The sequence below is a fragment of the Miniopterus schreibersii genome, assembly GCF_964146895.1.
Source record: "Miniopterus schreibersii genome assembly, chromosome: 19".
NCBI classification, from domain to species: Eukaryota; Metazoa; Chordata; class Mammalia; order Chiroptera; family Miniopteridae; genus Miniopterus; species Miniopterus schreibersii.
Window position 1 is genome coordinate 14945891 of NC_138119.1, and position 27367 is coordinate 14973257.

General features: G+C 48.4%; 2 protein-coding genes across 19 annotated transcripts in view; one reads left to right on the forward strand and one right to left on the reverse strand.

Annotated features, from left to right (window-relative positions):
* FIRRM (FIGNL1 interacting regulator of recombination and mitosis) overlaps window positions 1–532 on the forward strand; it is a 35892-nt gene extending 35360 nt beyond the window's left edge. For all 4 annotated transcript variants that reach the window (XM_081120743.1, XM_081120744.1, XM_081120745.1 and 1 more), the window contains one exon: window positions 202–532. In XM_081120743.1, the coding sequence (XP_080976869.1) occupies window positions 202–402 (201 nt within the window). In that variant the 3' untranslated portion in view covers window positions 403–532. The remainder of the gene's footprint in view (window positions 1–201) is intronic.
* SCYL3 (SCY1 like pseudokinase 3) lies at window positions 526–25857 on the reverse strand. 15 transcript variants are annotated; one of them, XM_081120757.1, is made up of 15 exons: window positions 24581–24952; window positions 21113–21280; window positions 19922–20132; window positions 17881–18090; window positions 16182–16295; window positions 14426–14482; window positions 12954–13056; window positions 11687–11798; window positions 9774–9851; window positions 8014–8153; window positions 6634–6818; window positions 5000–5171; window positions 2862–3029; window positions 1537–2225; window positions 527–1112 (listed from the first exon to the last, which is right to left on the reverse strand). In XM_081120757.1, coding segments are annotated over exons 2-15 (2301 nt in total). In that variant the 5' UTR covers window positions 21115–21280; window positions 24581–24952; the 3' UTR covers window positions 527–1052. The 15 variants fall into 15 exon arrangements, 12 of the variants coding, with proteins under 12 accessions (XP_080976876.1, XP_080976877.1, XP_080976878.1 ...); XR_013997657.1 differs by lacking the exon at window positions 24581–24952 and having other exon boundaries at window positions 526–1112; window positions 1416–2225; window positions 2871–3029; window positions 17881–18066; window positions 21113–21252; XM_081120750.1 differs by lacking the exon at window positions 21113–21280 and having other exon boundaries at window positions 526–1112; window positions 2871–3029; window positions 17881–18066; window positions 24581–25038.
* Window positions 25858–27367: the final 1510 nt, after the last annotated feature.

Consider the following 27367-nt stretch of genomic DNA (forward strand, 5'->3'; position numbering starts at 1 on the left):
TGGTGTTCGCTCCCTGAATCACTGTGAGAAACAAAAATACCTTTGCATATATTTCCAGGTGGTGACAGAATGTGGCACCCTTGTGAACCAGTGACTAGAATAAGATTTGCACATACAGCTTTTTATAGTTTTAGGATCTTGGTTGTGTTTAGAACAGGTATCATGACATTCATTACTTACCACATTTTTCTTATTTGCCAGCCTTATGCGAAAAGAGCCCGCCACGAGCCCCCCTTGGAAGAAGAGTACAGGTCAGCACTGCTGGCAGCAACAGGGGCCCTGGAGGCAATTGAGTTACTGCTGCGGAAGTCCCGTGCTCCAGACTGGCTTCCAGAGAAAATGCAGCTGCTACAGGAAAAGATTGATGAGCTAAAGCGTCATGGGCTCCAGGATGAAACGTGAATGGACTGGGCTGCAGCATTGCCAGACGGACTGGGTATGACTGTCATTCTCCAATGTAGTTTGTAAATGAAAATATTAATGTAATTATGTCTATACATTTTCTAACACATAAAACAACTTTTGTAAAGTTAAAAATAGTCTTTATTGGATGTGTAGAGAACAAGATTAAGGGCGATATTTCTCACGAAGAACTTTGGTACACATAATACATCTGGGAACAGTCAGTACCTTCCCAGGTCCCCTGGGGCCACTCACTCTGGAAACCGTAAACAAATAAGCTGCCTAAGGAAACCTTAGCAATTTAAAATCATTTATATACTTAATAGCTAAAATTTTTGGGTGTTGTATTTTATAATAGTTTACTCTTCTCACTGTTAAAGAAATGGCACAAAATTAAGCTAGTCAGCTTGAAGTTTTTGTATTTATTTTCTTTACTTCCAGAATTACCTGGCCTTAGTCAGAGGCACAGGCTCTTTCCCCAGCTTAGGCCACACCCAAGGTCTCTCTCTTCCTTGGCACAGACTGGAAAAGCTCCTGGTGTGAGAAAACAGGATGCTTTGGGGTTTTCTTGTCTGCAGAGCCTGCTTTTGAGGTATTAGTATGATTTTTTAAAAAAATCCTTTTTCCTAGAGTTTAACTCACAGCCATTGTCACCAGCTGCTGTCTCCCCAGTTCAGCTCCCCGGCGTCTCCCCAGCCTTCAGACTCCGCCTGCAACGACACAAAGCCAAGGGCAGCCGCTGGGATAGCATCTCCACATTTGAAAGGTCAGCATTTTACAGGGCGCCTCACACTTGTCTTTGGTGCCAAAATACAATTCCTGATGCTCCTAAGTAAAACAGCTTTCTAAGCACCATCTAATCCAACCAAGTCCTCCCGATGGCACCTTACTCTTGGTTTATTCCCTTTTCCAAGTAAAAAGGTGACTATTTACAAGTGGCCACTGAGCACTTAGCCGCACTGCTGCATTTTTCTGGGGAAGGAAAGATGATAATAGGAAGTGACATTACTCACTTTTTGCTGCCCTGATCCTTTCCACCAATTGTGCACAGGCGTCTCTCCCCTCGGCGGGAAGACAGCTTGGAGTCTGTTACGGAGGGGACAGGTAGCTGGTGCCCACGAGGGAAATCCTTACCTCAGTCATTTCTGCTGCAGCAAATTTTGAGGAAAACTGCATCTCTGGTGAGACACCATCCTTGTTGGGGACCATTGTTTCTGTCCTCAGTTCAGGTAGAACAAGAATAGTGCCTGAAGGCTTAATTTCGGGGGTCATGTCAGCAAACCAGTCCAATTCCGGGTCCTGCACTGGCTTCTTTTTCACTTGAATGGTGAACTCCTCTCCTAAACCAAGTTCTGAGGGACCCTTAGGGCGCCTTTCTTGTGATGACACTTTTGGTGGCTTAGCCTGGTCTGGGCCATCGACGCTTGGGGCAGGACTGGTCTTTTGGGGTTGGCTTGATGCCAAAGGCTTGGTATTGGCCTTCTCTGTGAACGGAAGTGAAGTGGGAATGGCCTTGTGCTCCCCCGAGGTAACAGTAATTCCGCCTCCTGGGCTCACTGCAGTGCTGAGACTGTCGTGCTCAAGGTCATCCCAAGTCTCTGTCACCTTCAAGTTCGTGAAAGGGGACCTGGCAGCCTCCCGGGGCTCTGGAGGCCACACCTGTGTGCTGACATTTCTGCTTTCAGGCTCCCCGGGCTCGCTCCAGTCAGGCCACTCCTCAGATGCTTGGGGTGTTGGCAGGAGGTTTTCACTATCTTCCAAGGTGTTTTTCACGTCTGAAAGTCCATTCAAGGGAAACGTCCTAGGCTGAGAAAATCGATCACCTGTGGGGATATGTGCAAGAACGGATTTAAGGGAAAGGTAACAAGAAATGTACAGATGTTATTTCTTGGAAATATCCTTGCAGACATAACTACAAAAGCAACAATTAGTGCTTCCTATACTAAATACTGGAACAATTGTGTTAATCCAGATGATGTTACCCTTGATGTCAGTTGTGTGAAGCCTGAAACTGCCTAAGTCAACATATTTTCATGTCTTCACTTGAAAAGGTTGCCTTTGTGTGCTCAGGGCATGGGGAAGCCTGTGCAGTGTTGTGACTACCGGCATTTCCCCAGACTTACTGAACCACAACACTTTTCCCATGCACACCTATCAACGTCTCCTGGAACTATTACTCTGATACGATTTGGAAAATGCTGCACTGAGGCATCAAAAGTCCAAAGTAAAGAAAGTATCTGCTGCAAAAAAGGATTCAAGCAATGTCAACCTGCCCCTTCTCCCAGCTGTGAAGAAAAGGTAGTTTATCACCCCGTGGCCCAGAGGGGCAGGGTGACACCTGAGCTGACTTCTCTTGTAATCAGTCTCAATGTGCCTGAAAGGCCCTTCATTTTCAAAATTTAAACTTATTACTCAAGAAAAATGTTCACTCAAGCAATGGAAAAGCTATATAAACTTACTATTTCTACCTGTCTGGGAAAGAGTGTTGTAGGAATCTCGCTGTCTGTGCTTCTTGCTGTCGATGGGCCTGTCACCAGAAAAGAAACCTTTAGGAAATACGCTAGAGGGGCTCTCCGAGACCGGCGAGGTCTGCCTGTGCTGGCTGCAGACGATGTGCGTGGGAGAATCTGAAGATAAACAGAAACTCCAAAAAATGAGGACAGTAAACCGCATCTTGCTATAGCACACACGGTCAGGTGAGCAACAGGTTAAGGGAAACAGGTATATTTAACAAATAAAAGGTAAAGTGCAGGGAGAAACATACACCTAGTATTGAAGTGGATTACCTGTCCTAGAGGTGTGTAAGGACAGGCTGAGTGTCCACCTGGTGGTGGTGGAGTTGGACCAGAGAGACAGAAGCTTAGGACAACAGCTAGTTAGAAAAGTTAACAGCCTTTAAAACCAGGAAGTTCATACTCAAGAGTGGGCATTCCTCAAAAGGACTGAAACAAAATTTTGGTTAAATACTTCCTCTACCTTAAAAAAGTGAGGGGAGTGACCTGGGCTCAGTCACAATTAGGCCACATCTCCCCTCCTCGTGCCCTTAACCCTCTTCATCCTGCCACTGTCCTCCCTGCCGAAGTCTGATTTTTCTTAACCTAACATGTCCTCTGAATTGTCTTCCTCATCTCTCAGCAGACTTAATAAGTCTGGCCATACAGGAAAACTGCAACAGAGCAGAATAAGAAAATCTCTGTACACGCCCTTGCCCAGTGGTCCCCCGTATCCTTGGGAGAAGGGCTACTTGAAAAGTCTAATCTGGCAAGTCAGTGGTATCAGACCTGATGTGTCTGCTAAGTCATGAGGAAAACCTAGTTTAATAAAAGTTCACCTGCAGCTCTGGCGCCTTTCAGTCTAAGATGACGGGGTGACCCAGGTAGATGGTATATAACATGTCTAGAATGAGAGAACTCCAGGCAGTAAATAACACCAGAGGGAGGACTTCTGCTAATTCAAAATACAAAGTTGCCCCCCAAAGACTGACCCCCTAAGCCTTATCTCCAAAGTTATACAAACCTTCCTCTGCCTCCCAAATCCCTCCAGTATGAGACATGAGCAAATTGCTCACTTGCTGTTTGGCAGCACAGACCTCACCCAGTTTAGTGAGTACATTTCACAGTTGAAGAGGTGGCAGCAGCTTCTACTCCTCTCCGAGCTGCTTCACTGACCAGTGGTCAGAACAAAGGAAGAGCTGAGCTCTCCTCAAAGCTTCAGGAAGCCGGTGTTGCTTTAAAATTTTCTTGGCATCAAATTAGAGCCCAGTCTGATGATGGTTCTTTTCTCATAAATTTCCCTGCATCTACCCACTATCAGTGAGGACCGGATTAGAGAGCCGGAGTCTCACAACAACGTCACTGTGCTACTCAGGGTTACACACATAGGAGCAGAAAAGCAAAGACCCTTTACAGCCTATGAAGACCAGGAATGACTGCCACCTCTCAGGTAACATGCGGCGGGAGCATACCAAAAATAAGGGTTTCCTAGAGTACCTAAACAGTTTTTCACCTAATAGGCCAACTTAAGAACTGTTAAAACTTTATGGAAACTGACATCTACCAAAATTTTAAATAACGTATATTCTTTGACCCAGTAAGTCTACTTCCAGGACTTGTTCCTGCAGCAGTAAAATCTGAAATAAAGATGTGTGTCTAAGGATATCTAGTGTACTGTGTAGTGGTTAAAAATCCAGAAATGGATGTAACGTCCATCAACAGGGACGTCACTGAGGGAATTATACTCAATGAAGTGAGGCAGCTGTCAAAAGGTGAGCTAGAGTTTGTGCTGACCTAGAGGCCAGCCCTGATAAGCTGCTACACACACAAAAATTGAGCTGTACAATTGTGCACAGTATTTTCTCATTTCTGTAAAGTGTGTACACATACAGCTGTCTTTTTGTGGCGTTAGAGAAAGGGATGAACGAGTTCCCACTCAGCCATTCCTGTCCCCAGGAGGAGTTGGGAAGGAAACTACCAACTGTTCCCTTACACTTCTCTGTATCATTCGACTGAGTACAACCACCTGCATTACTTGTACAGTGTTAAAAAATCTAATAAAATAACAGCACTTACAATAAAGAGACCTTTTAAGTCATTCTTACCTTCTGGAGAAAGGTCAATAGTTTTTGTAAAACTTGGGGCAGTGCGTTTGAAGATCTTGGTTCTCTGCCCTCCCACAACCACCTCTGGTCCGAGTAGGGAGACCAGCACGGCGAGGCTGTGAAGCGTGATTGCCACCATGGAGCTGCTGGTATCACGCAGGCCCAGTAGCACCTAGGAGTGGACAGGCAGTGAGTGTAGACAACCACGCTGCCTGCGATCAGGCTGTGCTTGCTCAGGTGAACTTCATTTCTTAGACGTGTGTGTTCTGGGGCAGTAGCGTGCACACTATTGTGGTCAAGGACCTACATTTTCCCTCCCAATCCATCACAGAATGATCCTAAAAACTCCAGTAAAGTGATTTATGGTCACTTGTGAGTAGATAAACGTCCTTGCCTCCTCCCGTGACCACATCAAAGCTACAACTAAATTACAGAACCACCACCCCTGAGGACCACCTGACTACTAGCTGAAAAGTCCTATAACTAAGGATGTAAAGCAGCAGCCAGAGCAAGATGGGCAGAAGGGGCGGAGACAAGGAAAAGCCTAGTTCCACACCCATGTGTGGCAGTTAAGAATCGGGAGGGATATCTCGTCTGCTGAGGACCCCAGGAGGAGTAACGGGTCCCAGCCCAGGTTCCAGTGCCAGGAAGGAGTGCCTACAACATCTGGCTGTGAAAACCAGCAAGGACTGCACTTGAGAGGCAGGGCTGCTGGAGGCCCCAGTGTCCTCTTAAAGGGCCAGACTCGCACACAAACTGGCTCAGCTCCAGCACAGGGGCAGCAGCCCAAAGAGCACCAGGGCCACATGGGGAGGGCAGGATCGACTGGCTTCAGGGAGAGAGCTGGAGGGTTAGGAATCAGGGCTGCTCCCTCCAAGGCCGGAAGCACCGGCAGGTACCATTGTCCCTTTGTGGACAGCCCCCCCCCCCCCCCCCAGCAGCAGGTGCCAAATCTGAGTCTCATTAACATGGCTAACACCTTTCACCGCCCTGGTGATACCCTGAGACTCCACCCAACTCCGGCCCAGTGGAACTTCTTCCAGCGGCTACACAGCCAATGCTAACAAAGGCCCAGGAGCCAGCAGAAGCTGGGAGGCAAGGAAGGATTTGAACCTGGAGACTTCAGGGAGCTCTTGCCTGCCGACACCCTGAGTTTGTCCTTTTGCCTCTAGAACCAAGAGAGAATAAGAGTTCTCTTGTTTTAAGCCACTGTTTTCTATCACTTGTTCATCAGTCACAGGAAACCCGAGTGGGCAAATCCTAATGAGGCTCCCAGGTGACTTATGAAGCTGAAAAGCCCTGATCTCACAACCTCTGTCCCGCTCGGTTACAATTACACGAGTTATGAGCAGTCTGTTCCCGAAGCGTTCCAAGAATGCATGCTCCTCCTGCCCAAAGAATCAGCAAATGATTCTAGTTTTTCTCAGCTTCAGGCCATTAGTTTAACCGATTGGCTTCAGTGAACGGGACTGCCATGCAGCTTTAATTTCAGCTTAACTGCTGCCTCAAGGCCTCCTGCACACTCATCTGAAAGCCAAAGCCCTCTTCCTCTTTTCAGCCTCACTGATCAGCACTCATGGGGCCCACCCCCTTGCCTTCCAGCTGCAGAACCCTGGGCGCCGACGGTCTCTGACCTGTGGCAGGATGACTGTCCTCAGCTGCTCAGGAGTGAAGTGCTCCACGTAGGCCTCCAGGTGTGACAGCAGCACTGTGCGCACATGCTCCTCGTGCACTCGGAACAGCTGCAGCAGCACGGGGATCACCCGTGAGCGGAACAGGGCCGGTGACAGCAGGCCAGGGGTCTCTCCAGGCGCATCACCTGCCCCAGAGCAGAGATGAGACAGATGAAACACAGACTGCCATTTCAGAGAAGGGTGCTAAGAACCAGACACATCCCAGTACCCTAAATTCTCAGGCCCCAAACCAAAAGGAAGCTTTTTGTTGACCCAAAATTCTTCTCAAGGCTGAATTACAAATACACTCCACCTGACAGAAGTGTTTGAAAAATACAATATCATTCTTAATGTACTACAAAGAAAGCTTATATTTTAATAGAACCCGGAACCAATAACTCTTTATACATTTATGCTTACTCCATGGGGAATTTTATATACTACACTAGACTGATACTGTTGCAATTATATCTGTAAGGACTTGGCGCTGGAGAGCTGTTGCAGTTGTGGGAATCTTTAAAATATGTATAATACCCCTGTCCTCGCTGTCCCAGAACCAGGGGATCAGGCATACAGACAAAATTTTAGAACGCTCCCCAGATGACTCAGATGTACACTCCCACCTAAGATCCGAGTAATCAGATGAAAGCCGAAAGCGTTCTAGCGAAAAGTTCACAGCTAAGGGAATGACATCAAAGTAGAATATAAAGACATTCCAGTTGTAACAGTTACTGAAACACTGCTGGCTTAGATTGAGACTGTCTAGTAAATTCTAAAAGCAGGACTCTCCCCAACTCAAAATTCTAGAGTCATATTAATACTATACTCTCTAACCTGATATGTTACCATCTACAGTGCTGATAAAGTCACAAAGTTTCAAAGCAATAACCTCATTTCACATTCAGAAAAAACCCTGAAGTCCCAAGAAGTGATCTCGGTGCTTTTCAATTTTTCCACTGAGAAAAGAAGTGGGTGCTTTGGGGAAGTTAGGAGGGGTAGGCCCCAGCGATTCGTCGCAAATGCACAAGTCCCTGAAGACATGTGCCTCGCCTCACACCTGCACGTGCTTTTCATGTGCTGGTCCTGTACATGTGCATGCACGTTTGTGACCCTGTGTGTGATACCTGCTGACCACAGGAAGTCTGACTTTTCAGGAAGACGCTCCATGTCTGTGCTGTGGGCTCTGGGCCCCAGGTCTGAGTCACAGTTATTAGGGGCCAATGCTGTTCCCCACTTCCAGAAGCAACATTAACTACACCATGCAGTAATCTCACTGTGCTCAAATATGGACTAATAATCCCCAAACTCAACTACCAATAAGAGTTTGGAAAAAAAATTCACCTTTTTTGGGGCCAAGCAGATGAGGAAGGAAACTCTTTACAGCCACTGGCTCTGCAAACACCAGCTGATTAAGCAGCAGAGGCACCAACCGGGATGCTATCAGTTCCTCCGACAAGCAGCTCACTCTGTCCAGCAGAAATCTGTGGGCAAGGAAGGAAAGCCTGGGAACTGGTCGCGACACTGGGTCAACTCCCGTGCACGCTTCAGACCATGCGGCCTGTCTCCCACTCCACCTGACATGCATTCTGAAATGAAGCTAGCGAAGCTGCCCAAGTCAGCCCCAGGTAGTTAAGAAGAATGCAGGTGAGAGGCAAGGCCAGCTCGTCAGCACTCAGACCTCCAACCTGAGCGAGGAAATGTTTTCAGCATATTGCCCCCCATTAACATCAGAAGTGTCCTTTCCCCCCACAGCCAGAGGCTTGCGAGTCAGTCAAAGGTGCTTCCCCAGTGTAAAAGATGTGGGATGTGAAATTATCCAAACTTCAAAGTAAACAAAGCACAGGCTTTTGTTACTAAACTTATTAAAACAGCAGGTGTAAAAATCCTTAGTTAACAAGGACACAGATACTAGATGTTAACGGTAATCCGACCCCGCTATACAATCAGCCCCCACTTTAATCTCCCCCCGCTTTACTAGGAAACAGGCCACTATCCATCTACAGGCCCATCCACATCCCTACTCATCCCTACCTCCTTTCCAGGCATCCAGGATGTGAGGGCCTCCTCTTATTTTTAAGGCCACCCAGCCACTGTCCCCACATTCCCTTCCCTTCCAAGATCGCCAGCAGTCCCCAGCATGGCTGCAGCTTCAACTGGCCCCTCCTCTCCTCTGCTCCCACCTCTTCAACCCTTAAAAATGTCCGCTCAACTCCACTGAGAAGGAATTTCCTTCCTCAGCAATTCTACGTGCTCCTTGCTGTGAACTCTGCAGGTTCTACCCCACACCTACCTTCTCCCCTTGCCGGGCTCACTCTGGGAAGCAGCTCCTTCTGAGACAAGCTCCACTGCATTCCTGTGGCTCCACCTTCCCGACACGCTCCCCACCTGGGAAAACCTGCCTTCCTGCTGAGTCTCCTTTGACCACTGGTCCCTTGTCTCACTCGTCAGCCACTCCTCCTCCAGCCCCTTAGCAGGTCAGGTCTCCAGGGTTACAATTTGGGCCCACTGTCCTTTTCATGCTCCCCTTCTCTGGGGGAATGTCACCAACTCTAGCCTGATGAACCCTAACAGTCATCTCCAGCTCATCAGTTTAAGCCGCCTCTCCTGAGCTTCAGACCCACCTGGCCCAGAGCCCATGCACATCTCCATGTGAAGTTCCACAGACACGCTAACATCAATTCATTTCCCCTGCACATGAGGTTCTCTGCCCCAGAATCCTAATTCATTTGGTGACGACCACTAAGGCTTGCGATTTTATGTTTTAAGTCTTTCTTATCTTGGTGTCTTCTTTGTACATGTGGCCTCATATTTACTGCCTTGACTACCTCGGGTCAGTCTAAGGGATCCAAGCCCTCTGCCTAGAGCACCTCCCTTTCTCCCCCGTGGTGTTCTCAGGACGCCCCGTGAGCTCCATCACTGCAAGGACTCTCCGGCTCCACCTGTTTCCCTCCCCAGATCTGTTGATCCGAGGGCAGAGCAGAAAGCCTGACACGGAGCAATGCTCAATAAACTTCGTTAATAAACCAAATGTCTGACCCACCTTTCCAGACCACCCGATTTCATGGACTCACAATTTTGAGGTGTTAACTTTCTGAACTTACTTAAAGAATTCAGTTTTTTCCTCTTCACTCTTCAATGTTAAACTTTTCAAGAAATTCACAACTTCTAGAAAATCATTCCTGAATGCCAAAAAGAAAAAAACGCAGGACAATAGATTAGAGAAAGCATGTCAAACACTGAAGCACAACCAGACGACACTGTAGTAACACTCAACAAGGGAACATGCTCCTGTGCCTTGCAGAAGGTTCTGTTACAACTAAGTAGCTCATGGGACAAATATCACGGAGTAAGCCCACAGGGAATCTAATACAGTGGTGCCTCGGTTTTCAAACGCCTCCGTTGACGAAGGAAATGCCTCGGAAGCTGAACATGCCCCGGCTTCCGCTGAGGGCAAGATCCTGAGGCCCAGCTGTCGGCTGCTGATTCCTCAGTTTTCGAACGTTTCACAACTTGAACGGTTCCGGAATGGATCACATTTGAAAACCAAGGTGCCACTGTACTGAGAATCAGAGAGATCTGGGGGGACGATACACCCTAAACACACACCGTTGTGGTAATGGGGTGTGGTCAGATGCGACACCTGGGAGAAACGGTTCTCACTACGAAACAGCTGTTGCTTCTCAAGTCTCCTTTGCCGAAGTGAAAACTGTTAATGAAGGTTGGGGAAGCAGCTTTCTCATACACCCACAGGAATCTTCGCATTTCTCCTGCTGTGGCTGTTTGGTCATTTTTCCCAGCCAGGCAGGGAAGAGGGCCACTGCTGTCCATCCTACTGTCCTGCCCTCTGGGATGGTTCCCTGGGAAGGAGGCTTCCCAGGCAGCCTGCAGCCCCAAGAAGCACAGCTGCCCTGGGCTCCTCACCTCACACTTACCCCGTTTCCCTCGGGCTCAGAAGCAGATAAAAAGCCCAGATGTCTAACTGAAGTCTAATCAACCTGGCTCCGCTGCCGCCAGGAGATGCTGGCCCGGCCCCCGGACTTCGGGAAGGGGAGCAGGTGTGATTTTCTTGCTTTTCTCTGCCCTCGAGAGTTCTAAACTCTTACCACACACAGTGACGAGGGAATCTGTCTACTGTGCAGGATGGCCTCTGTGTCAAGGTAAATAAAGCATTACTATGAATCACCCAAAGAATGTCACAATACCTTGGTGAACACTCCTGTAAGGAAAAGGCTTTAGAGTTCCTTGGAAACAAATGACAAAACCCTAATAACTACCAGGAAACTGCTCCTCTGCCTGCATAGCAACAGCTCCCCTATCCTATTCCAGAGGTAAGTGTCCCCTCGGGGGGACATCAGCTTTCTCTTTGCTTTGTTTTCCTCCGGCTCTCAGAATGCAAACTAAAGAGTTTTAGTTTAAAACCTGACACAGGGCTGGCTTTGCTAACAAAAGTCACGAATGTAGAATTAACCTGAGCAGTTCATAGAAATAAAAAAATGAAGGAAACAAAACTCAAACCCATCTTGAGAGGCTCAGGAACGTCTGACCCTGGGACAGTGTCATCTGTGCCTCTCCCTCTAAGCCCCCCTCTCTGCTGTGCCAGCCCATCTTACTAAAAGAAAATCTTCTGCCTAAACAAACGTAAGCTCATGTCCAGCCCCCAACAAGAAAATTTCAACAGTAAACTCACATCAGTAACTGGCGGCAGAAAGGAGCGGCCACGTTGATTAACTCCCTCCATTTCTCACAGCTGAGCCCAGGCCCCAGCCTAGCTTCTTCCCCACCAGGCGCCCTAAGGACCTGGCTGTAATGCCAAGGGCCGGCCTCCTGACAACACATTTCTACAGCTTCCTGTCTGTGACAGGACCCTGAGAGGTGAGCTGGCTCCCTATTCCCCACATGGACAAGACTCAACCTCTCTCGATTAACAAAAGGGGCCGTAGCATTTGTTCCACTGCAGCGGATGCGCGGACAGCAGGTGGTGGCAGGGGGCCGCGTGTTCCACCAGGTCCCTCACCTGAAGAAGTCATGGGACAGTAAGGTGCAGAGCGCTGGCCGACGCTGTGGGATGGGATTCAGCAGAGCTGAGTGCAAGGTCTGTTGGAAGCTGCAGAGAGCGTCCGCTGAAACTGAAATCCAGAGCGACAGTTAGTTTCCAAGGCTTCTCCCTCCTCTCAGGGCCTCTCTAGCTGGAGACTGACGAGAGCAAAAACCAACCTGTAAAAGCCCAAACAAACAGAGCCCTGGCTGTTGCGAAACAGCTTCCAGTCCTGAAGCCAAATTCCCTGGCAGGTGTAGGAAACTGTCCTGCCAACCCCACCACAGAAAAACCCACCCCAGGTGCCTCTGTGCCCATGCCCTCGTTCTGATTGTCTAACTCAGCTTGGGCCTAAAGGAGGTAATGCACGAAGGTGTGTGGGCCTTGTCACCCGGGGTGGCTCATCCAAAGAACCCTGAGTATCTGAAGGACGGTATTTTCAATTCTCCCAGGGATGGCACATAACTGCGACCATTGTAGACCAGTGGAGAGCAGGAGTTCATTGCGCACAGGGGTGCCTGCCTGGGGCCTCAGGGTCTCATTCTCGAGTACCGAGGCTGGGGCAGTTTAGAGCCGACAGCTGGGTGGTGCCTGTAACTCCAGGCGCGGCATCAGCCTGGTGGGAGAAGCTGGGTTAGGCCTGCACGAAACCTCAGCAGTGGGGTACGGGCCAGTAAGGGGCCTAACGGGCCATGTCCCCAGGACACCTAATGGGTGGCTGGAGGACGGTGGTGCAGCTGCCACTAGAGGACTTAGGAGAAAACGCTTGTTCAGTAGTATGGGCTTAAAGAGGCAACAAACGGAAAAGCTAATAAGTTATAGCCAGATGAAAAAATTCAAAAGGACTCTGAAGGAATAAAGATTAAAAAAAAAAAAGCAAGTTTGATTTAGAAATAACAAATTCTGAACCTTACTCTGTTCACCTGTTACAGATAACAGAGTCCGTAACAGCACGCACTCACTGGCTGCTTCAGTCTTCAGACCATAAATAGCATCACCAATTAGTAAGATAATAACACATGACACTGATGGCCAGAGTTCAAGATGCTTCCTATGGAAAGTTCTTTTAATGAGGCAAACTGGAGAAACCTGGGCTTCTCTCCTCCCGCTGCTCAGACCTGCCCACAGGTCACTGGCAAGCACAGGGCCCTCACTGCAATGGAGGCCTGCAGGCCTGCGAGCCCATGCAGAGCAGGCCATGGGTGGTGCACTTGTCTGTGGATGCAGCAGGTTAATGCCAACTCACCCTGTCCACTCAGGATTGTAAGCAGCCTTTCCACCAGCGTCCCGAATGAATAGGCGTCCCGCGCATGTCCGTGTGACTCCGGCAGGGTTGTGAATTCTGGCGACTAGAAGCAGGGGAGGCCATTAACACTGGAGGAGCTGACTCACAAACCATTGCTAACTGTCTCTGAAGCATGTTCTCCCTTTTTTGCATTTATTGTACTCAAAGCTAACCGGAGGATACTACTCTAGTTTATAGGCTTTTAATGGCTATAGCTTTCAAAATATATGTGACAGCAACCCAGAGTAAGCAATAAATCACTATTATTCACTATCATCAGCATACACACGTGTATAAATACACATACAATGGAAAACAAAAGTTTCATAAAACAGTACTAAATATTACTACCTAAGATGCCCAATGATATTTTTCTGTTTTTTTTTTTTTTTTTTTCCACCTTCAAATGCCAGTTAGAACCCTTAAATTGATTTAAGACCCACCTATCACCAGAAAATCACTAGTATATACACATAATACTGATCTGGATAAACCTGATTTACTTCAAATCTTAGGTTTCTATTTAAGTTTGTATTTCTAGTTGGGTTTGCATTTCCTGTAAGCACATTTAGACGTCACTTTGGGGATCAATATTTGTTTACAGTGGTTATAAGAACAGGTTTAGAGAGAACAATTGCTTTCGACTTTACCGGTAAGTATAGCTTTCTCTACCAGCACACAGACGTAATGATCACTCTTGTGTGCATGTCGGATTCCTAACTGATGGCCAGACAGGCCGAGTGGTGGTTGTGTGCTGCCTCCCCTCTTCTGCCTTCCAGCAAAGTACAGCGACACCATGACACAAGGAGGCGGCACCAACCTGTCTACACTGAGGCCCTTCTATCTTTGTTTAAAAAAATATATTTTTTAAAAATTATAGTTTATATTAAAAATTGTTTTGTATCATTTTCAGGTGCACAGCAGAATGGTTAGGAAAATCATACACTTTACATAAAGTGATCCCCGATATTTCTAGTACCCACCTGGCACCACATGTAGTTATCGCAATACCACTGACTATAGTCCCTGTGCTGTACCTTACATCCCGTGACCATTCTGTGACTAGCAATCTGTATTTCTTAATCCTTTCACCTTTTTCACCCAGCCCCCCATGCCCCCTCCCCTCTGGCAACCGTAAGTCTGTGCCCTGTATCTATGGGTCTGATTCTATTTTGTTTGTTCGTTTATTTTGTTCTTTAGATTCCACATATCAGACAGACTGCTCCATGTAAGCAATGTCACAGGTATAGGACCAAAACGTCAGCTGCGTGTCAAGAGAAGGCTCCCTGTTGTGGGGATGAGATTACTCCCAGAAGCCTTCGAAGCCACAGGAATTAGAGTCTTCTATAGTTCAGTGAAGAAAGGGGAGGGCCGAGAAAGGGGTTGTGAAGTGTCACACTCAGGTGCACAAAGAATGGCGTGTATCATCTTACCGTCTCTTCAGGAGGGATACACGCCGGGTCTCTCACTGACCGAATGCTCTGCAGAAACTACACAGAGAAATAAATAAGGAAAGGAATTCATGAGAATGTTTGGTAAACCAATCTGACATCAAGTGACAAAAACAGCAGTGAGCAATGGAAACAGCAGCCATGATACGGTCCAGCACCGCCACCCATCAAGTACACAAATTTAACTCCTAATTGAAAAAGGAAACAGGCCCAGCACAGTGAGAGGCTCCAGTAGGGACCCATGTCAGTTCCGTCCCTCCCACTTCAGCTGGTCTAACAGACACCCCTGCTGTTGGAGGCACCTGCCATCCCACACGGAAACTGGAACCTTCTCCCTCCTACACAGATGCTAACCAGCGAGGCTCCTCCACTGCGAGTCAGTCGCAAGGCTCAGAGCCCCGTGAGATATAAAAGTGGAGGATCTTATAAGCTACTGAGACAAAACCAACATCACAGAACAAGCACATTTTCACTGATACAAAGATTATTTTTTAAGAGCTCCTAAGTCCCAAACACCATTCAAGGAACTAGGAATATAAAAAGAATGCAATCAACTCCCTGTGCTCAGCCTAGAACATAAGCTACGAGTTTCAGCAACACATGCCGAGGGCCACAAAGCACAGGAGTGATTCATGTTGGGTCGGAGGCCAGGGAGGGCTTCGCAGAGGACACCGAGCTCAGTCTTCCACTGCAGCTCCTCTCACATCTCCCAGAGGGCCCACGGCAAGCAGGGTGCCCAGCAACAGAGCCGCAGGCAGAGGAGGAAGCCGGCACCCGAGACCACAGCGAGCAGCGGAGCAGCCACGCAGGATGGAGCTCAGCAAGGGCATGTGAGCTCCGATGGAGCCCACGGGCGGATGGGGAAGAGACGCGGCCTCATCTGCCTCACGTGTGGAAGCGTCTGGAACATGTCCCAGAAGGAACTACATGTGGAGATATTATTGAGACTAAGGTGATGTCTGGGAAGCAGTCAATGGGCGGAAATGATAATCAGGAGCGTCTTCCAGGTGAAGTGGCGCCTGGAAGAGGGAGAGCCTGAGGGTGCGGTCCCGGTGGGGCGGGGCCAGTGGGGGCAGGGCTTCAGCGGGGGTATTACCATAGGAGTGGGTTTCCTTTTCTCGGAAAGAATGAGTCTTGTGGTAACATGCACCATGGTGAAAACAAGAAATAAGACAGAGGACAGAGGTTCATCAGCTTAAAAGGAACATTCGAAGGGAGATCTGTGCCGGACAAAATTGTATGACGTGCCACAGGCAGCCACACAGCCCACGGGTCCTGATTCCAGCTCCTAGGACATAATGTGTGACCTGTGACAACTTGGACGATTGTGCCACAAACAATAAGTTGTACCTAATATGTGCCTGGCACTATCTGGGTGGAGCTATAAAGTATAAGACACTGTCACACCTGGCACAGACAGACACATATGGGCCATTTCAATGTTCAGCATGACATGATACCATTAAGTACAGGAGCAGAGAGGAGGGGCGCTAAACTGAAAATCTGACCAAGGCAGTTTACCTCTCAGCCTCAGGCTCCTCAGCTATAAAATAACAATGAAGAGTAAGTGACCCCAATGCCCTGTGAAGAATAAAATCCCACAATTCTAGGAATATGAGCACTGACAAAAAAGTCAAGTCTCCAAACACAAGATCATGACAACACTGAAGGAAGTCCCTGCAGAGAACCACACCAAACTACGCCATCAAATTCTGATAACGGGGCTGTCACCACTCACCTCCGGGGTGGCCTGGGGAACTCGGCAGACTGTCTCCATCCCTCCCAGCTTCCAGTGCCCATCTTCACTCACAAACACGGATGACAAGCAGACGTTGTTGTGTGTTAGGTGTCCCTGGAAAAGAGGAACAAGAAGAAGGCTGCCGCTCCAATTTTCAAAGCAGAAATTTCAAAGAACTAAGTATTAATCACCAAAAAATGGCCTGGCCAGTCTCACTTGTGGCATCCTAAATGGAAGCCTGACTCTCGGCATGACAAGCTGAAGGAGCCTGCCTAAGCACTTAGAAAGTTTAGAAAAAGGGGGAGACGCCAGGGAAGGGCTCAGTCACCTCCCCCGCATGACGAGGCCCATTAAGACACAGGCCGCTGCTCAGACACTGCACCCGTTCCCACGGGAGTCAGGAGATACGTGTCCTTAAGCATGAGTCTACCAGTCTTTACAACCTATGTGTTTGCCTCTCATGCCTGTAAAGATCAAGTTTCTTTGCTCCCACAGGTTCCTGTTTAAATCTTCTGAACTCAGACCCGTGTCACCTGAAGTCCTGTCCTAGTAGACCTAAGAAAATTCTGCCCGAGGAGGAGGAAATGGAATGATAAAGATGGCCAGAAACTCCACAGAGCACTGCAGAGCCACCACCATAAAAAGGCCGAACACCCGTGAGGGGTGAAGTACAGGCTTTCTTTTCCAAATCATGAATCATTCCCGCAGACAAGTACATTTTAAATATTTTACCTAGTAGAGCAAATATGTACCTACTTTTATATAAAACATTCCAAGGCATATACTTTTTAAAGGAAGGTTTAGAATAGTGTGGATGGTATGTCTCCATCTGAGAAGAAATGAAGGAGAGCCAGTGCTCGGGTTCGCTTTTCCAGCACGGACTTCTGGACTGAGGGCCCAGCACCGTGAAGGGACAGGACGTTGTGCTCAAGGATGGCGGGGGGCTGACTGTTCCTCTACGCTCGCCACACTAGTCAGACTTTCCGCCAGGTGCAGGTGCCTTGTCTATCAGAGGGCATATCCCCCAGAGCAAAGCATAGCAGTTCCTCTATGTGAACCTCAGATACACTTTTAGGAGAAGATAAACCCAAAGTGATATTTGGAGACTCAGTCTCCTGTTAATAGGAAACATTTTAAAAACATATATTAAGATGAAGCAAATGCAAGTGTTTCTAACCTGTGACTGGTGGTTTTAATCTTGGGGAGCTGCCAAAGGCCCTACCATGTCAGAGTGTAAACTCCACTAGCAACAGTAACTCTAACCTGTCCAGACACGACCCAGCAGCGACCCAGCAGCAGCCAGTTTATTCCTGAACTGAAAAGGGCGACACAGGGCCAAGAGGCGGTCTCACTGGTACAGAGTACTCAAATGGGAAGAGATGTGTAAAACTCTGCCTCTTTCTAAGAAATTATCATTTTCTTTTCAAAATTGAAAATGGAACAAAACTACTGAAAATGAAGAGGAACTTTGGTCCACAGCTGAACTGATGCTAACCCTTTGTCTTTGTTTTATTAACAAATACCAGCCACAGCTGTATTTACCTAAGTCTGTAGGTAAAGACTTAGCCAAAGCTGGAGGGAGACTAGTAAGCTGAAATAGTCTGTCACTAACTGCCAATTCCAAAGAAGAGGAGCGTATGACTTCTACACACAGCATAATTTACAGTCTACCCCTGGCTCCTGTGTCCAGGCCACTCACTCTGTCGTGAAGGAAGATCAGAGCCAGCAGGATGTCGTAGATCCCAGCACAGACCTCGGCAGGGGACAGCGTTTCCAAGGCCACTTCCAGAGGCTGCACCCGCTCAGTGACCAAATGAATGCCATCTGCCTCCACCGTGCAAGACAAGAATCTCAGCAAGCAGGGGTGCCGCAGTGTCTTCAGGTGCTTTACAAATGCAAACAGAAGAGTCTGGAGGTGAAGACGCAAACCCACATCCACTGGAGTTTCATATGTGTCACAGGAAAGGTCAGGAAATGGACACTTTCATTCAAGCTCCTTTCCAGCTCCCTTCCTTCCCCAGCTACCCCCCATCTTTCAAATGAGGCCAAGAATCTCTGACTTGTTTTGACTTTATTGACTTTACCAATATTTAAATAACTACATAAACGTCCAATGCCACTATGCAGTGTAAGCCAGACAGCCTGGCCCTCCCAAGGGTTACTGCTCTGACTTGAACAAAGTGCCCAAAGCAACCACCTGAGAACTCTGAGAAGTAAACGAAAGCATGCAGACCAGGCCGTGTCTCAGATTTGCATCTTAGGAGGAAGAGTATTTCTCCCTGAAATGTGCGCCTCGAGGAAAAATTCACTAGGCTTTTCCGTGTTAGGCTTGAGTGACTGTCCTCTGGGTTATGTGCCTTCTTTTACCCTCCCAGGGCTCCGGGCAGACAGCAAGTCAGACGACTGCTGCCTGGCTCAGTAGTGGCCTAGAAGCACAGTCGATATACGTTCACCTGGTTAATAAATGAAAAAGTAAATTTCATTTTCACTTGTTTATTTTAACCCTGCATGCCCAGCAAAATTCTGGGTCCAAAGTGACTCCTTGTTTGTTTACTGAAGGAAGAAAGAGCTCACTGCCTGACCCTGAGCAAGAGCCCTGTTTGGGGCTCCCTTGGGCATAGTTATGTATAAATTCTGCAAGCGAATTTATGGGAAAGGCCAGCAGTTAGCAATCAAACAGAAATATTTCTTAACTAAAGCATCTGCTGCTCTAGAGAACACAAGGAGAGACAAGGTGCATGGGCTGAGTGTAACTTGGACAGGTTTTTCAGTGAGCACCAACTGGAGGGAGGAACAGCACTGGTTCTGGGGAGAGAGATGACTGTGGCTGAGTGGGGGAGCCTAGAAAGTATTTGTCCCCAAGTTCCTGACACCTGGCCCACCATCCGCAGTCTAAGTGCTATGAGAGGGTTCTGAGCAAGGACCTCACTGTTCAGCAGGGGCAGGACTAGGTGACTGGTCGGGATGCCTCCTTACCCAGGCTGAGTGTGACACCCAGTCATGACTAGAAACTAGGCCCATGTTTCAGGGATCAGTTACGACTCAGGTAGGCAGAGAATTAACTCAAGCCTTCAGGGCTTAACTTTTCATTACTGTCTACCTCTGACTTATTATTTCACTGAGAATTACACAGAGCACTTCTTAACTATAGCCCCAATTCACTTGCAGGCTCTTAAGACAGGAGAAAGCCATCATATAATGCTGTTGAAGAAATATAACGCAATAACCGAGAGGCCTAAACTAGGGAGCACACATTTCAGGGAGAAATATTCTTCCTCCTAAGATGCAAATCTGAGACACGGCTGGATGTTCTGTCTTTAATGCCCGCTGCATCGCAATACCTCAGGAAAAGAGAAGATAGTACAGTTCCTAAAATATTTCTTTCCCGGCCCACCATTAATACACTATTGAAATACTGTCAATACTTAGAGCACTTGTGCTGAGCTAGATAAACTCTCTTTATCTTACATCAGTGATGTGAAGTCACCTCCCAAGCTTCTCACTACAAAATACAATCTGATACGGAAGCCACCACACTGAGCTTTATGAAGCTTTTGACTATGCCTATGGTCCCTGACCACGTCATGCAAGTTGGGGACACTCCCGTGAAGTAGGGACAACTATGTTTTTAAAGGCCATGAATAAAAATGCTGTTCCTATGCTCCACCTCTCTTGGCCTTCATTCATCTCATATTTTTCGTAGTAAAAAGTACTAACTATTAAGGGGTCCCACCGCGAACCTTGGCGGCCTTGTTAACCTTGGCTTCATTTTCTCTCTTGTACACAAACACCGACGCGACTCTGCCATCCTGCAGCTCGGCGGGGAACACGGCTAGTCCAGAGGGCAGGGTGACTGGGGGCCCCTTCAGCGCACAGCTCTTCAGGGCGCTGCTCTCCGCTCCCATCCCTGGGGCCGGGGGCCACGTGTAGCCCCTCCCTAAGGCCACGGACCTGAAAGGAAACAGAACATGGTCAAACTTCAGGTCTCTGCAACATGAGCCAAGGATCCAGGTGTGGCCTCCCCAACCTGCCAGTTTCGACAGTAAACTAGGCTGCTTGACAGTGAAAAGGCGAATGCTCGCCAAGGTACCGCTGGCCCTCAGCACACACACTTGACGTTCAGGGTGGGCGGCGGGCAATCACACAGACTGGCATCACTCACATCCCTAACCCGTTCACACACCTGCCTCAAGGGTTGCAAAACTCCAGTAGCACTAAAACTTCTCTGTGTCTAAAATAACTTACAATTATCAAGGAAAACAATATAAACTGGAGACTATTTCTAACAATGATGAAAAACGTTAACAAACGGGGAGCTCATATAAACAAAGTAAAACCCAGTGGAGAAATGGGACAGGAAACAGCGCACTGGACAAAAATGACAACAAGCAGAAGAAAAGGGAAGCCTCGCTGCCCTTCAAAGTTGTGCTGATAAGGGGAAAGTGCAAAACTGTCACCTCAAATGCTAAAAAGTCCCCCATACATGAGATTCTAGAAAATGCAAACTACTTTTAATGACACAAAACAGACCCAGGGTTTCCTGGTGGGGGGGCCCAGTCAGAGGGACTGGGGACAGGATGGCAAAGGGGTATAAGGAAACTTTGGGGGGGAATGGATACATTCATTATCTTGATTATAATGGTCATAGTGATGGGTGACCACAAATGTTGAAACCTGTAAAATTGTACACTTTTAATATGGTTAGTGTACTGTATGTCAATTATACTTCAATAAAGATGTTTGAAAAAGAAATCCATATTGTCTGCCTATCCCTGTATCTATGTGTGTGCGCACACCCCCCGCCCCCCCGATACTGAAGTGTGAAGAGAGCTTTGTTGCGGGTGTCAGACTGGGGTGATTCAGATGCACACAGACATACACAGTGGACCTGCCCTGTCCAGATTTGTCTTTACAACAGGGATACAGCTTACATGGTGACAGCAGGTGACGCCCAGCAGTCCAACAGGTAAAGCAGCGCAGGGTCTGCCGAGTGGGCACTGGACCTGCTGCGAAACAGGCCTGCACCCTCCCCGAGTGCCAGCCAGGACTGCAGGTCCACAGTTGCCAGGTTGTGTCCTTGGTCAGAAGGAGCCAAGAGCCTAAATATTTACGGGGAAATGTCCTTACTTTACAATGTTGGCTCAAATTTTTTTTTAAAGCCTGTATAGGCCAAACAACATGTCTGAAAAATAAGTGGCAGACTTCAGTTCTGGCTTTACTATAATTTAAAAATTACTAACTCCAGCAAACAGATAACATGGCCAAACACTCTACGTAGGCCTTTAAAATTTGAGTTTAAAGTCTTCCTCCTTTGGATAAACATAAACCCAATAATCCTTATACACAGACCCTCGACTTGGTGAATGAAGATCCACAAACTTGCTATGCTACAGAGTATGTCACACTGCTCTAGACACATGCCTGAAACAGAGAGTTCCAAGTGCTGCAGACCCACGTGTGCCACTATATAAGGAACACATGGCAAGGGGCTAACACTAGCTAAAATGGACATCTTTCAGAACCCAAGGATGATTCTGGAGGTAAGAAGGAAGTCAGGCGCTGGCCGGGTGGCTCGGCTGGTTGGAGCGGTGTCCTGTACATCAAAAGGTGGGTCCGATTCCCAATCTCGGCGCGTACAGGAGGCAACCAATTGATGTTTCTCTCTTATGTGGATGTTTCTGTCTCTCTCTCAAATCAATAAAAAAGTGTTTCAACTACATGTAACATTCACCTTTCTATGGTGAGGACAAAAAAAATGCGAGTATATGTAGGATCACGGAGAAAAGCAACTATGTTAATTGTCCTATTCCAGAGAAGGTGCAGTGCCTGCCTAGCTTATGATAACACCCCAAACCCTGCTGAGTAGGGTGGGTCAAGGTTAGTACTTGGATCTCTCTCTCCCCCTCTTAGACACAGTTAATGGGTCAGATGCCTACCCAGCACCGAAGGCCCATCTCTACACTTTAGCCACCTCTGGGACGAGTGGTCTGGTGGTCTCCCCCAGGAATTTGAACGAATAAAAGGTATTTTTGTCCATCAGCAGGTAAAAGGGGGCCATGAGGTAGAGACAGGGCTACAGCAAGCCAAAGCCATGTGGAGGCAGACACTTGGCAGGCACAGAGGAAGCCAGTGGGCATCAGGAGGGTTGCGTAGCAGCATTTACAGGGCACTTGACTACCCCCAGCTCTACATCCACTCCCTCCCTGCCTCAGTGACCCCCTTCCACGCAGGGAGCCTCAGGGACACTCAAGAAGCTGAATGGGTCTGTGTTCTTTGAAACCAATTGCCATTTCATAAGCAGAAAACTGCTGCTCTAACACCTCCGGTCTGCAAAACCAGTCGGACTAGGGCAGGGGTGGAGAACATTAGGTCCATAGATATGGCCAGCAAAATCATTTGGTCTGGCCCTGCCAAGGCAACCGTAGCAGGACTTGAAAGTCGATAAATCTAGGAGCTTTTTTCATAGCTAACTTTTAAGTTGATAATTTTGAATGGCCCGTGAATGATGTTATAAATATCCAAATGGACCCTGGAAGAAAAAAGGTCCCCCACCCCTGAACTAGGGCACTGAGTTTGAGAAGTGTTGCTCTGAAATGTCTCTCTGAAGCTGGACTAACTCTCTTTAGCCACAAAGGACGGCTTTCCAAAAAATCAACAAGAAAAGGAAAACCTGCATGGCAGACACTCATGCTGTTCATTTAGTTTTAATATGAGTCCCCAAAGCAGGTAAGAGGGCCACAGGATTCAGGGGCAGTGCTCTGGCTGGAAACTTACTTAGTCATTTCTAACCAACAGATGCTTCCTCGTGGCAATGCTGGGCCTTGCAACAGCTATTCACCTTTGACTTAGTATCATGAACTGCCCTGAGATAATTAACAGCTTACGGTCATGAAAGCTTTAGCAACAGGTTCAACTGGTCATTTTTCTTAGCAGTGAACATTTTGGGTCCTGGGCCCTAAGAAATACCACTTAAAAACTAAAAGGGAATGACTGCCTTTCCTGAGAGAACTCAAGAGAAAGATTTTTGAAAAAAGCATGATTAATGTCAACAGACCGGTTCTACCCTGTGTCTGGGGCAAACATTATTAGGGAGAAATAAAAAGATGTGGTGTTGACTACAATTTGAGAATGTCTTAAAAGCAGTAATTGTTAATTCTTTACCCCACACAATTGTATCCTAAGAGCCATAGCAGTGCTTTAAAAAGGGTAACTTGGCTCAAACGGACTTACTGAAATGTAAGACCGTTAAACAGTAACATTTGGATTTCCAAAACGCTCGTTTTGAGGAGTGAAGGGGAAAACACAAAATCTTTTAGCTTTGAAATAAGTCACAAGAAGGGAGAGGACACCCTAACACTGTGCTGTGAGCATGAGTGTATGGCAGAATCTGCCATCTCCACTCTACAACAAAGTGTTTCCCAGTTTTATCACAGAGGCCGTTTCTGACTTGAATATGGTCATAGTTTTGTGTTAGCCTGTGGTCCTCCATTCCTTGGCGTCCTGGGGCAGCACCCCAAGTTCCTGGGCCACCTGTGGATCCAAAAGCTCTGGTCTGGGCCACTGGGCACCCGCGTCCTCTGCTGAACAGCTGTCCCTCTGCTCTTTCCCCAACAACGAGCCTCCAGGATCTTGGTCCCAGGTCCCCTAGCTTGGGAGTGCCAACGATAATGGCCTGCCCTGTGAGTTCCAAGGTCACCCTGTGAGGGCTGGCATCTCTGTTATCTGGTGATAACGTCACTTGGGGTCCTTGGCTTTTCGGTCCGTTTCGGGTGCACGTCCCGCGCTCCAGCCCTGCCAGCTGACCGCGATACAAGAGGGGGGATGCGACACGGGGCTGCACATGAGCTTTAAGAACGGCGGTGCCAGTGATTCCGAAATTCAGGGCGACTCGGAGGGTTCACGTGGTTTCCTGCAAACGTTTCGTCTTTATTCTCAATACAAAGCAGGACGCCCAGACGGGCGCCTGCGGGGCCTCTGGGGCAAGGGCCGGGCCAGGATTCAAAACGAAGGCGGTGTCCAGGGGTCCCCCTGCTCTGGCGACACCGCCTGCCCTGGGGCCAGGGGACCCAGCCCCCCGCGGCCGCCGAGGGGGCGCTCGGCGTCGCCGGGCTGCCCCTCACCTGTCCCACCTGCCCGCGAGGCCCGGCTCCGCGCTTCCTTCCAGCGTCCGGCCGCCAGCGCCGCCCTGGGCCGGGACCCCGCCACCCCGCGGAGGGGCGCCCCGCAGGCCGCAGGGGGATGCGCGGAGGCTGCGGGCCGGGCTCAACCGGCGGCGGGGCCGCGCCGAGCTCGCCCCCAAGCGCGGACCCGCGAGCCGGGCGCGCGCCCACCGCCCATCGCCAGCCCCTCCCCGCGTCCGGGCCGCACGGACAGGGGCGCGGCGTCCGGCGCCCTGTTACCTGCCGGAGGTGGCGGGAGGCGGCCGAGGGTCTTGGCTCTGGTCCCTTTTTCGCCCCCTGATGACACCAATCACCCTCGCTTCCCCTGTGAGGCTCCAGCCACTACACCCACAGTCGTCTGGGGTCTGGTCCCTCCGCCACCATAGAGACTGGTCCGGAAGCCGGACAGAATGCCAGCCTGCGGCCCTCCGACGCCACCACCGAGGCTCACGAACCCGGAACCGAGCTAGAGCGGCCGCATAGGTGACGCTCGGGCCGGGGCCATCTTGAGGGCGGGCGCCGTGCCTGCCTCGCGGCTCCCTCGCTGCTCGCAGCAGCCTGTTGGGCTGTGAGCAGGGCTCCTCTCGCTCAGCTGTTGAGTTGAATTCGCCAGTTAGTCTGGACTGTAACGTTCAGGCTTTTCGCCCGGGGTTTTCATTTGCTTTCCGCCCGAATCAAAAATGGCCCGGGTCGCTTCTAACGGAGAGCTGAGGGGCGGGGCGGAGGACAGTGACGCCACGCACGCCGCGGCTCTGATTGGCTGAGCCACGCGGCCCGAAGGGGCGCGCCCTGGAGACCGAAAGTCTGAAGTTACACTTAAGTCAGGGAAGGGTCACACTGGCCCTCTGGGACCTATAATTAATATTAATGGTTTCAACCTAATAGGCTGTCGTGAGAATAAAATGAATTTACGTAATAGTTTTAAAACCACACGACTCGGTGTAAACGCGATCTCTTTTCCCTGTTGTCATCTGCACGGTCGTGGTCCCCATCGCCCCTACTTAAGGCGCCGACCACCTCACAGACGGCAGCTGACCCAAATCATCCGATCACCTAAAACTTCTGGGTTCTTCCTAGTCGATAACAGTAGCTGAAACTTTAAGATGGATAAAGGAGCCCACAATTTCTTCACCAAGTTAAATGAAAACAACTAGCGGACCAACCGTTGCCCCTTAATCAGAAATGTATTAAATACTTATAAGGAGGCAGACACAAATCGCATTTAATCTGTCCTAATAGCTATTAGGCGGAAGCCGAGCTCTCTGTACTAAATCTGCACTGTCCTATAGAAATAGAATTCGAGCCACATAAGTAATTTAAAATTTTCTAGTAGCCACATTTAAAACAGAATGAAGGTAATTTTAATATTCTAACACAGTAGACCCAGAAGACTGTCATTTACACATGCACTCAATATAAAAAATTAATAAGATACTTTACATTTTTGTCCTGTCTTCCAAACCTGATGTTTATGGTTTAGAATGTGGACCAGCCATGTTTCCAAGCTCGGTGGTCTCACGTGGACAGTGACGGCCGTGCCCGAGGGCGCCCCCTAGAGGCCTGACCGCCACCTTGCAGGAGAGTGGAGCAGCAGAGGGACCGCTGCTGGAGGCGGCATTATCATCATCGTGGTCGTCGGCATCAGCACCTGGCAAACAGAAATCTTCCAGACCAGTGACAGAGCCGGGGCCATTACGGATGAAGCCTCAGATGACATCCCCAAAGCTGGAGGCCTCCTTGAATGTTTAGACCCTGTTTTTTCAGGAGTAGAGGGAGCATTTTCTAAAATATTTTAGGCAAAGCACCTATCTTGAATTCTTTTTAGACAGCATTTCTAATGTACATTGTGATTATAAACTGTTGTTTCTGCCGATAAAAGCCCTTTTCTGACACTATGATAATTAGTAAAATACCCGGCGTCATCAGAGATCAAGGTGCTTAAAGTATTTGTAGCTCCATCTCTGGAATGTGGCCTTTCTGGTCTGGTGCTAGCTTGCTACCCCTGGAGTGTTTAGTTCCTAGTTACTAGAATGCTACTTGCTTCCAGGGCATACCTTGAACCAGTTGACCCACACAGAACATCACACTGCCCATGCTGAAGAAGTTTAAAGCCAACCATAGACATCATGACACCCATGTCATTGTGAGAAAGTGCTTACAACACAGTATACATGTTCTAGAGCGTGTAAGCTCATGTTGCAGACTGTTTATTCCACAGGTATTTAACACACACCCTTTCTGTGTCATGCCCTGTGCTGACCACCGAGAAAAGAAGGAACAATCATTACAGAAGAGTCGGTGGTTTGAGTGGCCCAAATAAAGTTTTTTTTTAGTTTTTTTTAGTTAAGGGGTTGAAGATGTGCTAGTACCTTAGGGCTAGAAATGTTATTTTAGTTTTTCAAAGTGCCCTGCCCCATTTAAGTTTCATGCTACGGTGTATGAATCCGGACCTGTGCTCAGCGGCTCATTTTCCCTGACATTCACTCCTTGCTCATTGTGAAGGGCTCACCGTGCGTGCCAGCTTCTGCTCCAGAGATGAGGGAGGCACCAGCACGCAAAACCACCTCTCTGCTCTCAATGGACCTCACATCTTAGGGGTTAGGGGGACAGACAGACAATAAGCACATAAGTGAACAAAGATAAGTTCAGCAAATGATAAATTCTATGAAAAAATAAAACAAGGTAATGTAACAAGAGTAGCTAACACGTGTCGAGTACTTCCTGTGCATTAGATACTTCATATGATGTTCTTCCAAGCACTTTGTAACAGGGTGTAGGAAGTTAAGCTATAGAGTGTTTGCTTTGTCTTTCTATTAATGTCACTTATTATATGTATTTAATCTTTGTACATATGGCAAATAACAAGACAAGTTGCTTAGTATTGAGGTTACTGGGATGGAAGCAGGGAGACAGGTTATGTCACTGACCAAATAGATAAGCTTGGGCAAATCATGTTCTCTCTCCTGGCTACAGTTCCTTCAACCAAAAGAATTTGACAGGGTTGCTTCTAGGGCCCTTTCCAACTTT